Source organism: Nelusetta ayraudi, unplaced genomic scaffold (assembly GCF_046127955.1).
Source record: "Nelusetta ayraudi isolate G7.1 ecotype Tasmania unplaced genomic scaffold, CSIRO-AGI_Nayr_v1 ptg000019l, whole genome shotgun sequence".
In the NCBI taxonomy this organism is placed as follows: Eukaryota; Metazoa; Chordata; class Actinopteri; order Tetraodontiformes; family Monacanthidae; genus Nelusetta; species Nelusetta ayraudi.
The window spans coordinates 1,024,687-1,040,097 of NW_027466069.1; the positions used below are offsets into that span (position 1 = coordinate 1,024,687).

The window sequence follows — 15,411 nt, forward strand, 5'->3', positions numbered from 1 at the left end:
TAATTCACACACCTCCGTCAACGCCCGAGAATCCACCACATTCCCTCATTTCTACGGCTTCTTCCCTTTGTCCTTCCCAGACCTTTCCACACTCGCTCACACGTGTGCGTCTGTTGTCTTGCCGTCTCATCGCTCTCCGAGTGAGACATTCCTACGTGAGTGAGCTCACATGCTCATACGCAGCCTCCCTGAACTGTGTCAGCTATGCCGAGAATCCTCGTCGCACAAGGCCGCCGCGCACGACGGACCCCAAACACGGCTGATGAAGCCACGCGAGGTGCACAGATAGCAGCCGGCTGGAGGGTCTTGGCAGCCCCGCTGGGGGCAACAGGTGGCAGCGCGGAAACTGGTGGCGCTCATAAAACAGGAATGTTTACGGCTGGATTTCAAAGACTCGGGCTCGGAAGATTTGGCAGAACCAGTGCGGGAGTAGCGGGAAATCCTGCCGTCTTTTTCAGGTGGAGATAACAGGATCGTGACCAAAAGGAGGCGGTGCCAAGGAGTAGGGAGTGGCAGTATCAGAGGAGCTTGAACAGTGTTGGTTCTGAGTGCTTCTGGGTCTGACCTTTTCAAACACCTCCTCGAAGGAATTTCCAAGACGGACGTCTGAAGTGAAAGCGACTGAGGTGTGAATCATGAACCCTCACCTGCCTCAGGTCGACTTCCACTAAACTTTAGGTTCCAGTTCTACCAACTTTCCGAGTAGTAGTAGTAGAATCAGCTTTGGAAACAACAAAATCTCTAGGAATTACTAAACTGTGGTTAGATATGCATACATGTTTAGTTTTTTTTCCACCCGCAGGAATTATTCATCAGTTTGTTCTGCAACTGAACCGCCAGCACAGACAAGGAGCAACAGTGTTTCAGAAAATCAAAACACACAGACAGAGAAGCAATTTAGAGTCCTACAACGCCTGAAGGGAATTTTGATAAGGAACATCAAAGCTTAAAATTCTGTTTTATCCACTCTTAACAGTGAGAAAAGACACAAGAGCACTCAGCGACGACTCCTTCAGCTGTGAGCGGTTGCAACGCCAGCGTGGCCCGAATTTGAACAAGCGCCTCTGGTTCACTTGTTTTCAATCCATCTCAAAAAAAAAATGTACTGCTAAAAAATGTACTGCTTCTGAGCAAAATCTAATTTATGACTGTGAGAGAAAAAAAAACTGCTTTCTTTAGTGCAAACAGTGTTGCTGTTACAGTCATTCTGGAAGGTACGTTTTTTTTTTCTGAGTCAAAAACAGGTTGGTTATGAACCAACAGTGTGACTGCATTAGAAAAATGTTTTGAAGATGTCTAAATATGTGTTATAATAAGTGATGGGGCTGATTGCACTGCGTGGTTAAAAACTCACAACAAGACAGTGACAGAAGAGCAGCGCAAACAGGCTGGTTTTCACCCAGTCATCACGCGCTAGGCAAATACGCCGACAACTTGCTAACACAGACTTGACAAGGCGGAACGTTCTGCGTCCGTGGCAGGCAGCTCTGCTCTGAGCCGTGGGAACACACGGTGCAGGTGCGCTGCCAGGGACCCCGTTAGCCATCCAATCGTCAAAACCCCCGACAGCACGTCGGGGGAACCCGGGCCCTGGGCCAAGGCCACGGCCGTGAAACCGGGGGGGGGGGTGGGGGGGGGGGTTGAGACAACGATGCGCTGATGCGCTGATGGATGTCAAACGTGCCTGACTCACAGTCTGCACTTAACATAGCTGAACCTGTCATACTTTGATTTGAACGAACGCCGACTATGTTTAGCCTGCGTCCACCTCAGCTGGCAAATGTTCCTCTCATTCCTTTCATTGAGCTGAGCTTCTTTATTGGCCACACTTGGCACAACAAAGGACGTCCCTGGAGACTGGAGAGCTGGTGGAGTGGCTGGAGTGAAGTCAAGGCCGGATCGGAGCGGAGACGGGCCCGTTGAGGGCAACTGTGCAGAGCTAAAGCTAAACTAGAGCCTGGACCTTGGCCAAAACCCCCCCCTAAGTCTCCTCTAATGGTGCTAATATGGGCAGGAAAGGGTGATAATGAGGCAGGGGCCGGTCGTGAGTGACCCGCCCAACTCAGCTTCACCTCGCGGTCGTCCTACCTTGTCAATCTCCTGCTGGAGCACCTGCCTGGCCACCTCCAGGTCCTGCAGTCGCACCCTCAGCTCCTCGTTCTCCTGCTCCAGGCCGCTCCTCTTCTTCTCCACACTGTCCAGCTGGCTGTGGAGGCGGATGGACACGTCCTTCGCCACCTGAGGACGACAAGAGAGTGAGTTCGGGTCATGATCTCCGCTGTACTTCCGATTCTTCCGAGTATTTTCAAAAGAACATTTAGAAAAGAATTGCTTCATGTTAGAGACAAGACGGCCATCTGACAGGTAACTTTTCATTTTAAGGACGGCAATAACTGTTATAACTTTATCATCCCAGTCGTTATCTTGGCACATTACATGTCTTTCATGCAGAGGCACAGAGTCAAGCTAAAAGTGTCCGGAAACCTTTGGCCTTTACTGCATAGATTTTTCAAGAGCGAGACAAAGGCCTGCTGCCTACAGCTCACCTCTCAAAGACTCGGACCACTGAGAACCTACACAGGCACACTTTCCCGCTGTGAACTCAAAAGATGTTTTATCTTCTCAAATCAGCAAGATATGGGACCACTTCAGAAGTGATTTATTGCCGCGGAAATGTGCCAAAAAGAAAAGAAAATTGAAAAAAAGCTTGAATGAAATGAGAGTAACTCTGCTTTTTTTCTGATTCTTTAAAAACACTTAATATAAAGTGGCCGAGCTAAATGTTATTCCATGAGGTACATTCCTGCAGATGAATGCCCATTTAATCTTCCAAAGGGGTTTCCACAGCTCGATGGAACCTCATTTTGGCAGCGTCAGTCTAAAAAGCCTTATTGGATTTGGTGACGTGAAATTTTAATGGCTCACTCGGAGGAGTGCCGCTAAATGGACGCGTCCAGGTTTAGAGTGTTGAGCCGATCACTCGATAACTCATACATTGGCTCCGACCCCATTAGCCCCTGTGGCGATTTAATCTGGTGGGAAGACGCTCTTCGCTGTCCGATGATTAAAGAGGTTATTGTGCAACTAGTGGCCGACGGCCTGATTCAACATTCTGCTCAATAGAAGCTCCTCGTTTTGTTTTAAAACGCATTCATTTGTTTAGCCTTGAAAAAAAAAAATCGATTAGATTAACACTTCCTGCCGGCTGCTTGTGTCTGGTAATGTCTTGTTGTTTGATGGATGATAAAATAATAAAAAACGAAAAACTTATGTGTGGAATTGTTTGCTAGCAACACAGTTGTGGTAGTGTGCATGCGTGCGTGTTTTGGGTCCCACAATTGCCCCTCTGTACATTCCCACCGGCCGCCCAAGCTCCACCAGTCCAACAGTACGTGTCGTTGTTCGCGTTGCTCGTTCCAGCGTACGATGATAATTTGACCGCTGCCAACGCACGTCGTCGTCTTATCGACCTCACAAATTTCCCTGACCGCGATGAGAAGATGCCTCTGATGCTAAAATGAGAAGCCACTTTCTACCAAATGTTGAAATGGCAAAAGTGAATTATTAATCAGGGTTTTCGAGGCGAGACGTTGCAATTGCCAATTGGCTCACTTGTATCAGAGGCTATTTTTTTCCAATATTATCTTCCCCCCCCCCAACTCTCTTATTCCTTAAGTAGGCCAACGCTTCTCCTTCTGGTCATCAGCAGGTTAGTTGTTTATGTTTGTTTGTGGTTAAATCTCCAAACAATTCTTGCAAATTGTAACTGCACAATTTTTTTTTTCTCAACATGCCATCCACACTTTTCAAAACGACAACACTGCAGGTGCCTTCATCGCCCTCTTTTACTCCTCGCTCCTCTTCCTCCTCTCCTGCTTGGGACCTCTTGTCAGTGGTTGACTCCCCCGGTAAACACTCTGTTGTTCTTCTGCATCGATGGGAAATGTAAAAGGACTTAATGCCATTGGAGTGGTTCTTGCCGTTTTACCCGGCAACAGAGCTGTAGGGTGTAATTAGCATTCAGCCGGGGTGACGGCGAGAGCCGCTCGGAAGAGCGCGTGCGTGTGAAAAAGTGTGAATGTGTTTGTGTGTGTGTGTGTGTGTGTGTGTGTGTGCGTGCGTTTGGAAGAGAGGGACAGATAGAGTATAAAACAGAAGAGACTGTTGGGTAAAAGACAAAGTGCTCGATTCACATAAACACGCAACAAAACGCACCCTCACACTCACACCGGCCACACGGGGCCAAACAGCAACATCCTTCAACAAGTGGCAGTTAGTCGTCAAATGCATGTGTGTGTGAGACGCACTGCGTGTGTAGTGGTTGTGCGTTTCATGGCGCTCAACAATCGGATTCTTGTTCCTTCTGTTATTCAGCGCACACACAAACACACACACACATACACACACACGCACACACACAAACTTCTACAGGCTATGGGAGGGAAGTTGTTAGAGATGACTACAATGGAAACACAATGCGTGTGTGTGTGTGTGTGTGTGTGTGTGTGCGTGTGTGTGTGTGTAGTTTGTACTACTGTTGCACTAATGGCCGTAAAATTCTCAAGATATGTGGCATCAAAACAAAGTTAAAATTCCAATTCAACAATCATGTTCAGTCCTTTAAATACAGAATTTAATCACAAGTTTCTTGATTTCCTAGAATTGGAAAATGCAAATTTCAACCTGTCACGACAAGTGCAAATGTGATGAATTTTTTTTTTTGTGCAATAAACGTGTTTTACTTTTTGCTCACTTGCTTCCTTGTCTGACTGCAGCTGACAGATCACGTCTTTGCCTGAGGCTTTATCGAGTGTGAGATAGGTGCGCTGTCAAATGTGTCAGTTGCTGCCGTATTTTCCCCAGTCTAAAGCTACAGAGAAAAGTTTGGTGGTGACAGACCCTCGGGTTCTTGCTTAACAAGCACTTCAGTGTCAGGGCTATAAATAACAGATTATCGATATGACGTCATAAGCTAGATAGTACATACACTGAGGCTTATTAAAAATGTGCAAGTACTTTTCTTTACACCTCTGCTACCACTTTGAATATTCAAAACATTATTTGCCTGTTTATCTGTAAAAACAAAGTTGGGTCGGTAGCCTAGCATAAACAGCTTATGCGTTAGCTTTTCTGCTGGCTACAAGCAGTGTGTCCTTAAGATATAACAGCTTCAGAGGTGGTGCATTGTCAGAAGCTAATGCTAAACCCTCTTTGGGAGTTCTTTCTGTAGTTTTCAGGTTGAGGGCACAAAGGAGAAAAAATCTAAAGGGACCACAGGTTTCTGCTGAAGTGCTCCAACAACGGCGGTTAGCTAACCCCGACAGGAAACACCATAAATAGATGAAAGGATTAAAATTAGGACAAAGTTGACTAACTAATATTGTGCGTCTTCTTTACGCAAACAAGCACTCCGTAGTAGTTAGCTTATCCCAGCGGGCAGAAGCTAGAAGAAAGGATACCTGTAGCGCACAGTAAACTAGCTGATGCTTATAAACTCAAATTAAGCCACAGCTTTTCATTGTCACTGTAAATCTTTAGGTTCTCACCTGTTTATCAGAAAATTGTTGTAAATGAGGTTAGCAGCATTAGCATAAACTCCAGAGAAAAACTGACTACTGCTTTTGAAGCTCTGGCTTCAAACACCAGGCTATGTGGCCCAAGCCTGTGCCAAAGTCATTCACTTGAAAGTAAACTGTTCTTTACATCGGGCGTGTGTTCACTCTGTTTCAGAGTTGCGGGGGTGGTGGCAGTGGGGGCGCACCCGCACCTGGGGACCGCCGAGCGGTGACAGAAAAACTCTGAACACCTCCTGAAACATTCATGTGTTCTGGCGTGGGTGGGGACATGAAAAGCCCAGGAGTCGGTAGGCCCATGCGGAGCACAAACACAAGTCGCTCTGCTTGAAATTAATTTATTAGACCGGCACCAGCGCTGGAAAAAACAGATTCAGCATCTAAGGCGTTTGTTGATTTTAAAACTGGACTGAGGCAAAATGCTGTTCAGCGGCTTGTTTCTAAAAAAATTTCCCACAGCTTTTCTTTTTTGTCTCATCAACTGGCTTGTCACACCTTAAAGCTAGTGCCTAATAGATTATATACATATATATATATCCAGCATCTATCACCCAAGAACAAAAATAAAAACCAATAATGCCGAATCAAGCTGGGCCCGACGGCGTGATTCCCATATTTTATTCAAGCGCATCGCGAAATGTTTGAGCCTTTATTCCTGGAAGGTGTGAGTCCCTCTAATGCAGGCGCCGTGTTGGTGCGCGGCCTGGGCGCTCTGAACCTTTGCTGACACGAGTCCAGCATTCTGGTGTCTCAGCACCCGCTAAGAGGATGTTACATCACGAGTAATCAGCTTCGCGTCTATATTTAAAACCATTATGTGTGAAAGTGACAGAGGGCCACAGGGTGGGGACAGCTGTTCCGGGACAGTGTGCGTGTGTCTCACTCGCTCTCTCACTCCGTCACTTTGCGGGTCTTTAGACGAATAGCAGGATGGAATGTGATGAATTCCCACCGTCTTTTCTCATTTCTGCGGCTGGGAGGGTGTGACCTCACGTCGGGCAGCACACGCCAGCGATAAATAAAGGCGTCCTGGCCCCCGGCGTGGACGGCGTGAGCGCTGCGATACGAGACGTATTGCGCAATACTACGAGTTATTTTTGTTTTTCTCAAGTCAGCGAGTGAATCCAAACCTCCTCCGCATGTTGTGATCGAATTGAAACTGAGCAACACAGAACTGCGCTGACTCACAATTCATCAAATATTCATTATGAGGCGCTGAAATAGAAAACTGGCTAAATAGCAAATAAGACCTACGCGGTTGTTTTAGTTTGGAGCCCCATCACGTGGAAACCACGTTTCAGAAATTAAATAAAATATAAAGATGAAAAGGAGTGAAAATCCAAAATATATACACTTGTCTAATTTCTCCTGCGCATTAACAATATCTTGCAAAAAAAAAAAAATTGAAGTCAACAGGTGGCTTTGTGGTAATAGGAAATGAAATAGTTGGGAAATAAAACGCTGGTCTGTCTCCATTCTTGGCCTCCTGGGCCTCCTGAGTGCTGCACACTCCTACCTGCTGATAAAGAGGGCAAGTTAAAAAGAAATAACAGATGTGCTACCATCAGGCTTTTTACAGAGTCTGCTAAATCAGCTCAGACTCACCGGCACCAACTCATCGGTTTTTCACCTTTGCATACAAAAAAAATAAAAAATAAAAAATAAAAAAAATGCCCATGCAGTAAAATGTTGGTACCGCACGTTGCTGACAGACGGCAGCAGCACAGAAAAACACTGGGAAATACTGAAGGAATATCGGATGTGGGATTACACAGAATACTGGAGCGTAAATGTGATGGTGTATTTGTCTTACGCATACGACAAACGAACACACTCACACACGCTCACAGTCACACACACACACACACACACTCGACATATGGTTCCGAGGCTGGGAGCCAACACTGAGCCGCCTTCCAGCTCTGATCTAATCACTGTGTGTTCGCCTCATGCTTCTATTTTGTCTGAGTTAAAGACATTCACCTTAAATAGTCAGGACACATTAAAAGTGCAGATATTTAGCCTGATGATAAATGACTCAGCGTTTTCTTTTCCTTTTTTTTTTTTTTTTCTTACACGTCAATACTTCTGCGAGACTTTGCGCGAGGTTGTGCGGATCACCGTTTGAATACGTTGCCTGTACTAAACGCTCTCAGTACTGCGGTCTGTGTTTATTTGTGCAAAATAAGTGAGCAATTGACTGAAAGAAGGTGCGAGAACCATGCGTAACATTCATCCATCATAATGTCAGGAAGCAGGGGGGGGGGCCCGTGCGCACACGCACACGCACACACGCACAGCACCGGCAACACTGAACGAGGCCAGTCGGCAGTGCAGAGAGAGAAGCGCTGGTCAAAACAAAGACTGGGACGTAAAAAAAAAAAAAAAAAAGGGAAACTGTTTAAGTCTCCTGCGACACACAGCGACAAGTGGAAATGATTATATTTACACGCAGAGCTTTTTGCACGGCCTCGACTTACTCCACTGCACTGCCATGGTTGCACAAAAACTATAAACAAGACCATAAAGATCCTTTGGGTCACCGCCGCTGGTTGAGCGGTCTGTGGCGTCTCCTTATATGGTCAACCGGCGACGCAGAAGCCGCGCCTGCGTGTGTGTGTACCCTCTCATTTCTGCACTCGAGTTCACTTTAATTCACGCCACTTTGTCGCTGTCGTCGTCGCCGCAAGAGCCGGTTGACGCGGCGGGAAGAAACAGGCCCGAAGCCAAAACTGATATTCCATGATAAATACAAATAAGAAGGCAGCTGGAAGTGCGTGGAGAATCCTACCAACTACTTCCTGTGTGCATCTGTGTCTATTAGTGTGTTCCCAGATGTCAGTTGCCCGTGGAAATGAGAGCAGTGTGTGACTGTGGCAGGAAATGATGTCAGATAGTCTCTGAGGAATTCTGGCATTTCACACACACACACACACACACACACACACACACATACACACACACACACACACACACACACACACACACACACACGCACATGCAACCCTACAAAGGTCTATTCTTGAGAGGACTTAAATTAATTTCCAATCTTTTGTGCAGCCTAATTCAAACTCCTAAACCGTAAACACAATATTCTCTAACCTTTGCAGCGGCAAATAAAGTTTAAGTGAGTTCAAAAGGTGTGTGTGTGTGTGTGTGTGTGTGTGTGTGTGTGTGTGTGTGTGTGTTGGTGCGTATTTGCATGTGACTCATCAGTAGTTAAGCCAATTTCTCTTGTAAAGCAGCTCAGTGTCAGCCAGGTCAACAAGTCAAGCTGGAGGGGCAAACGTCTTTCACTAATGTTGGTTTCATGTATTAATTTGCTCAAATACGTCCCAGCTCCAACTGCTCAGGGCGCACTTCATATATTTGTATAGGAGAGCACTTTTTGCCGCTGGCTTGTGGGAAAGGTTTTTTTTTAGCTAGGCGCTAACTAGCTTGAAATTCGTAAGCTGGCAATATTGCTAGGTGGCAGCTAGCTTTTGCTATAAATCAAAATGAAATGCCTTTCCTTCTAACTGACTGAGCGTGACAAATATTAAAGGATTGATTCTTTTTTTTCTTTTCTTTTTTTTCTTTTTATACTGCCGTGGTTATTGTCCAGTGAAGCTGAATCAGAGCTGAGTCACAGGTGTTGGAACGAGTGCCAGTTTTTATCAGGCTTTTCTTTTTTATAAGTGACAAAGACGCAGGGACAAAAAGAGGAATGACTGTGAGAGGCTGGTAAAAGAAAAGCTTAGCAAGGGCTTTCCAAAGCGCTCTCTCTCTCTCTCACACACACACACACACACACACACACACACACACACACACACACACACACACACACACACACACACACACACACAGAGTAACTTAACCTGCCGCCTTAGCCTTTGGAACCTGGCGGCTACGGAGCAAACAATCAGCCAAATGTTGTGGGGGAGGTGAGGCTGCAAGATATTAACAATATGAAGGAAACAAGCAATCAGCCCCATGCATGTTGAATGTAGCGATGGTAGCATGACTCGCTCACTTCGCTTTTTGCCTTGCTGCCGAGTGAGCTAACCGTGCAACCGCTACTTTAATAGCAAAAGCAGGTTGATTGAGAGGAGCAACATCTCTGCATCTCAGAAACTGACAATGAACCATCTGAGTTGCATGGTTGCACAGTTCAGGATGATTCACTCTGTAGAGAACTATTTCCTGTAACCATCTTGTGGACTTTCTACCCCGTCCCCTCACCCGCCTAAAGGGTCCAGCGACGAACCTCCACCGCTCGCACCTCCGAGGGGGGAGGAGACCCAACGAGGAAAAACATAAACTGACGGCAAGTTGAATGGACTTTTATGTATTTATCTGCAGTTCTCTGTGCAGTGACCCTGCGACGACAGTAAAGCCCTGACACTGCGCAGCCTTGGAGAGACGTCTAGATTTTCCGCCTTCTTCCTCACATTCCTGAGCCTCCTGACTGCACGCGTGCAGATCCAGACATTTTCTGTCTTTTTTATTCCGGCGATGATGCAATTAAAACGCTGCACTGGAATGAACAAACAATCCGATCCGATCCGCTTTGCGAGGTTGCCCCCTCCCAGTGCTTTCATCACATCCACTATCATTGGCTAATTTGAATTTTCAAATAGTGACCAACCCCCTCTGTTTTTTCTCTCACTCCAACGCTTTCAGACTCAAACGCAAACACACACACACACACACACACACACACACACACACACTCACTCACTCTCTGACACACAGGATGTACACTCATCCTTTTTTTCCTTCCTTCCTTCCCTTCCTTCCCTCTTCCCAAACAGCCAGATGGTGAGACGGGAGGAGTCCGAGAGACAGACAGCAACAGCCGGCAGAGTGACATCACGGTCTCACGCTCTCCCTCCGTATATAAAGGCCTCATTGTGTCCCTCGTCACATGGAACGTTTGGGAGGAACGCTGTGAATTTGCTCGAGTGCGTTCTGTGGGGGGGTGGGGGGGGGCTGGCGTGTAAAGAAACACACACTGAGGGTTTTACCTTCAGCGTGAAGGCGTATCACTGCTGGATCTCTTTTTTTCCCCCCAAGCATTCCCAAGCTGAGACTCACGACTGACTGGTGTGCATTTGCACCGACGCGTGAGGTTGAAAGCAGGACGCTTGAAGACATGCGCGTCAAATGACCGCTGACAGAAATAAAGACGGCAATAACAGCCTCAGATAGATAGATATGCGCTGGCCTGCAAAGCAACAAAAACCTGGTTTTTCAAAAAAAAGAAAAAGTCCTGTCCTGTCCTACTGACGATTTCTCTTCATGTATGTTTTTAAATCGGGAAATGCCGGTGGTGAAGAGCAGGATGTCTGACATCATCAATGTCTTGTGACTTTGTACAAATTGGGTCATGAGGACAACATAACACAAGTGTGTCAAAACACACACGACACCATCCGACACACACAACAAGCTGTGACTCTGTTAAAGTTTCATAATTCATTCGCAGCTGTGCTTAGTTGTTTTGTTTTTTTCTATTATCTCTCCAGTGTTTGTGTCCAAGTCTCCCCCCCCCCCCCCACCACCACCACCACCAGCAGAACACTTTTAATTATTTTGGCCAACTTTAGCGCTAATCCCTTGGCTTGCAGTGATAAACAAATTCAGGATCAATAATAAAAAATAATTATTTTTTTTCCATTAAAATCTTAAGTGGAAAGCAGTGGGTCTATCTTTTTTTAATTTACTTCAATTACATGAAGGCGTAGGCCGAAGGAAAACATTTTTAGCATTTGCCTTTAACTCTCCAAGACCCCTCGGATGTTTGACCCCCAGGGTAAACTGGATTAGCTTGCAAGCTAACGCTAAAGAGTTGGCGTTTGACCTCCTCATTTACACAGTTTCAAGGCACAGACACTCACTTTGTTGTCTTGCTCCAGCGTCCGTATGAGTTCTCCGTCGACTTGTCCCGTTTGTGCCACTCGGATAGAGCGCCGCTCTGCCTTCCTCAGCCGGTACTGCAGGATGCGGCAGGTTTTGTTCGCCTGGACAAACGGTGCGAAGAAAGCAGGTCATGTTTCTACACAGCTATTCATAATTAATTTATGTATAACTAATTCATATTTTAATGGACAGCATTACATACAACTTTAAAGTGAATCCCAGAAAAAACTAAACTGTCCCATAATCTCCACCTTAGAAGGTATCATGTAGGAAGAGCTACATTTATGTTTCAACTAGCACATGTTGTTATTTTCGATGTTCCTTCATTTCGATGGAGTTGGTTGATTCGTTAGCAGCTGAACTGTGGCTCTGATTGGGCGGATAGGCCTGGGCCTGCGGGCCGGAACTGACATCACAGCTGCTTTTGCTACCGCCAAGATTCGAGGCGTAAATGTATGAAACCAAACTGTTTCCGTGTTCTTTTTGTGGCACGAGAGGAAGTTGAATTTCGTCTTTCGTGTTTACTGACACCAGTGAGTCGAGCCAAAGCAGAACGGCCACTTTAGGAAAGTGACTGCAAGCTACTGCAAGAGGGACCTGCTCTAAAAACATTCACCGTTTGTTTGAAAGGTCACATCAAAAAGGTCAATAACGTTTCTCGCGTCACACTGCGCCGCATGTTCAAACACATGATTAATTGCCCAATGCTTTGTTGCGAAACGTTTTCCCTCAGCCAGCCTGGGACATACTAGAAGTGCACGTTGCCGCCGAGGCACCGGGTCTGCCTCCAGCTCCTACCTGCTCCAGCTGCTGCCGCAGCTCTTGCAGCTGGTAGACGTCGTCCTCCATGTACATGTCCCTCATCTCCAGCATCTCGGACCGCAGCTCCTCCATCTCGTCCTGGGGGCGGGAAGAGGCGAGAGAAAATTAATCTCGCAGCGACAACAGCAAAGCAGGAGTCCCAAGGGGACGTCCCAGCGAGCAGTTCTGTCTGTGACTCCGAGTGTCCGCACTTATTATGGGCATAAAAGTGGGTCATAAAGGGAGCCCTCTAAAGATTAATGTGAGCCCAATGTACCTTTTACTGTCGTTGTCGTAAATGCAATACACTCAACCTCATCTTCCGATAACTGTGTTACAATCGTAATCCTTCATCGTCATCATTATCGTCATCATCATCATCGTCCCTGTTGCCAGTGTAGGTACAGAATTAATTTGCCTTTGGAATGTGTCGGGCCGGCGACTGTCGATGACGTCACTTACAGCAACTCTCTTAGGAGAAGCCACATCACGGTCGAACGAACGATGGTCAAACGGACAGATAAACAGATAGATTGATGATGGACGGATAGAGATAGATGTATGGATGCTCTTATTAATGTGTCATTAATGGGAAAATTTTGAAGATAAGTTTATATATCGGCACTTAGCCAATGACAGTCGTTCATCGCCACTTAGCCAATGGCAGGTTGCCACTTAATCGGCAGGCGGACTAATTCTGAACATACACCGGGATGACCGTTCCAACAATTAGCATCCTCATTAAATGAACGACGCTGTGCAAAACTCTCATATCAGATCAAGTGTAGAATCAGTGACACGCGAGATGCTTGGGTTGGAAGACAGAGGGCAGAATGTGATATGACGATGAATTGATTTTTGTCTCTGTCTTACATGGCGGGGGTGGCGGTGGGAGTGGTGGGCACAAATGAGGTCAAAGGTCAAGGTGGTGTCATTAGATTTGGAATAGAGGAGAGACTCAATGTTCCAGCAGGGGAAACGAAGAGCGCTTCAGAGGGAATTCTTGCACTTGTCAAGTATAAAGATGAGAAACGGGCGGAGGTTTTCCTACCAGCTGTGGAAGAACGCTGAAACTGAATCTACATTTTAAAAAGAGCCTGAGTATATTAAAAAAAAAAAAAAAAGCTATCTAAGCTACGGTGATCTTCCACGCTTACAAATTTATTAGGGATGAAATATTTATTTCAGAATGCCAGCGTGAGTTGCATCATCTTTGAATAACGATGGTGCAAGCACACACACGATTCAACGGTGTGTGTGTGTGTGTGTGTGTGTGTGTGTGTGTACGTGATGTTGTGGGCCACACCCCACTCAACGAGTCCCGGGTCGCAATGAGAAAGTGGGGTTGTTACACAACCGCGTACTTCCAAAGTGGGTAGTGTGTAGTAGCGGTGTGCGCTGCTCTAGTACAGTAGCGTCAGTGCCGCGCTGTCATGAGTTACTACAGCGGAGAATGTGGGTCAGCCTCTGCACAACCGTAACAACGTCAAGCTCCAGGGATGCGCAGGGTTGAAACGAGGGAAACAGAGGGAGTGGTGGAAGGAAAGAGGAAGACGGCTGGCGGGAACGAGAGCGAAAAAGAAAGAAGGGAAAGAAGGGAGGAAAGTGAAGCAGAAGGAAAAGATAAACACAGGTTCGGTGGGAACAGGCAACCAGAACATGAACGAATCACAGGCAGCGGCACGACTTGACGCGCAGAGTGAGAACACGAGGACACGGAACCAGGGAATAGCAAGTTAATGCAGCCAGAGACCGAGAGAGAGAGAGAACTGGTCCACTGACCTGCTTTTCAAACTAAAGAGGAAGAACGGGAAGGTGTCTTTCGTTCAGGCGAGTCAGGAGATTGAGACGACCAATCAGATGTCACCTGCTACACAACGGCGGCAGTCGCGTGATAAATGAGAGCTTACGCGCTGCGGGGAGGTTGACGGTCAGCACTCGATGCTGGAAAACTGGGTGATGTTAACATTTCCACGGCAACGTTTCCTCACTCAAATTAATTCACCTTCCAAAAACAACTATCCTCTCTAGTAGTGGAGGAAGACACAGAGTACAGTCTGTTGGGTACATCAGCAAGTCTGGAGCCAGAAGAATTAACTCTCCAGGAGTTGGCCCAGCGGTTTAGACTGGGACAAGAGGTTTGGTCCTGCCAACCGGAAACAAAGCCAACCAACACATTCCATCTCAGCTGAGTGCATTCGGGTGGAAGATGGCTAACTTTTATCCAAGTTGCTAGCATGTGTTGCTATCTTAATGCCTGACGCATCAGAGCTCATTTACCATTTAACTCCTGCAATAAAATTGCGACTGTAGCTCAGGAGGTAGAGCGGGTTGTCCAATGACCGAAAGGGTGGCAGTTAAAATCTCGCTCCATCAGAGTGTGTCGTTGTGTCCTTGGGCCAGGCACTTAACCCGCATTGCCTCGTATGAATGTGAGTGGATGTTGGCTGCCACTCTTCTGTCAGCCTGCCCCCGGGCAGCTGTGGCTACACATGTAGCTCACCACCACCAGAGTGAATGTGTTGTGAATGAATAATGGTTTCAATGTAAAGCGCTCTGGGTGCCTTGAAAAAGTATTATATAATTCCAATCCATCCTTATCATTATTATTATCATTATTATTATTATTATTATTATTATTATTATTATTATTATTATTATTATTATTATTATTATAATTAAATAACGTATAATGGAGCAGTGCACGTCTTGCTAAGCGGTGTATTTGACTGTTGATCAGCCAAGTGGATACAGGTGCACTTTTTGTTAATCACAGCACCTGAGTTCTAACGATTGTTTTGGTCTCTACGTTGGTCTTTTCAACTCCGGTGCTCCAGCAGCACGAAGGGACAACTGCCTTCTACACCAGACGGCTAAAAACAGTCATTGGTACACACGTGGGCAGCAGAGGCACTCGGCTAACAACTTTAACTGCAGTCACAGGACAAACATTCCTTGAAGTTACATCTGCAGCACACAGTCGGGGGGGTAAAAATAAAAAGCTCTGCGCATTGTTTGTTGCATCAGGCCCATTGCTCATCTGTTTCCAGCGTGTCACGTAAATAGAGGAGTTTCAGGCCAAAATAATAACTGAAAGAAAGGGGAGTTGAACAGATTACGGATTTAGAACTGC

At 46.3% G+C, this 15,411-nt stretch overlaps 1 protein-coding gene across 6 annotated transcripts in view; it reads right to left on the reverse strand.

Annotated features, from left to right (window-relative positions):
• The window catches only part of mtcl2 (microtubule crosslinking factor 2), a 70,627-nt gene that overhangs the window by 52,275 nt on the left and 2,941 nt on the right, over nucleotides 1-15,411 (reverse strand). For all 6 annotated transcript variants that reach the window (XM_076026156.1, XM_076026152.1, XM_076026153.1 and 3 more), the window contains exons 2-4: nucleotides 12,276-12,377; nucleotides 11,456-11,578; nucleotides 2,089-2,238 (exon numbers count right to left, since the gene is read on the reverse strand). In XM_076026156.1, coding sequence (XP_075882271.1) covers nucleotides 2,089-2,238; nucleotides 11,456-11,578; nucleotides 12,276-12,377 — 375 coding nt within the window. The remainder of the gene's footprint in view (nucleotides 1-2,088; nucleotides 2,239-11,455; nucleotides 11,579-12,275; nucleotides 12,378-15,411) is intronic.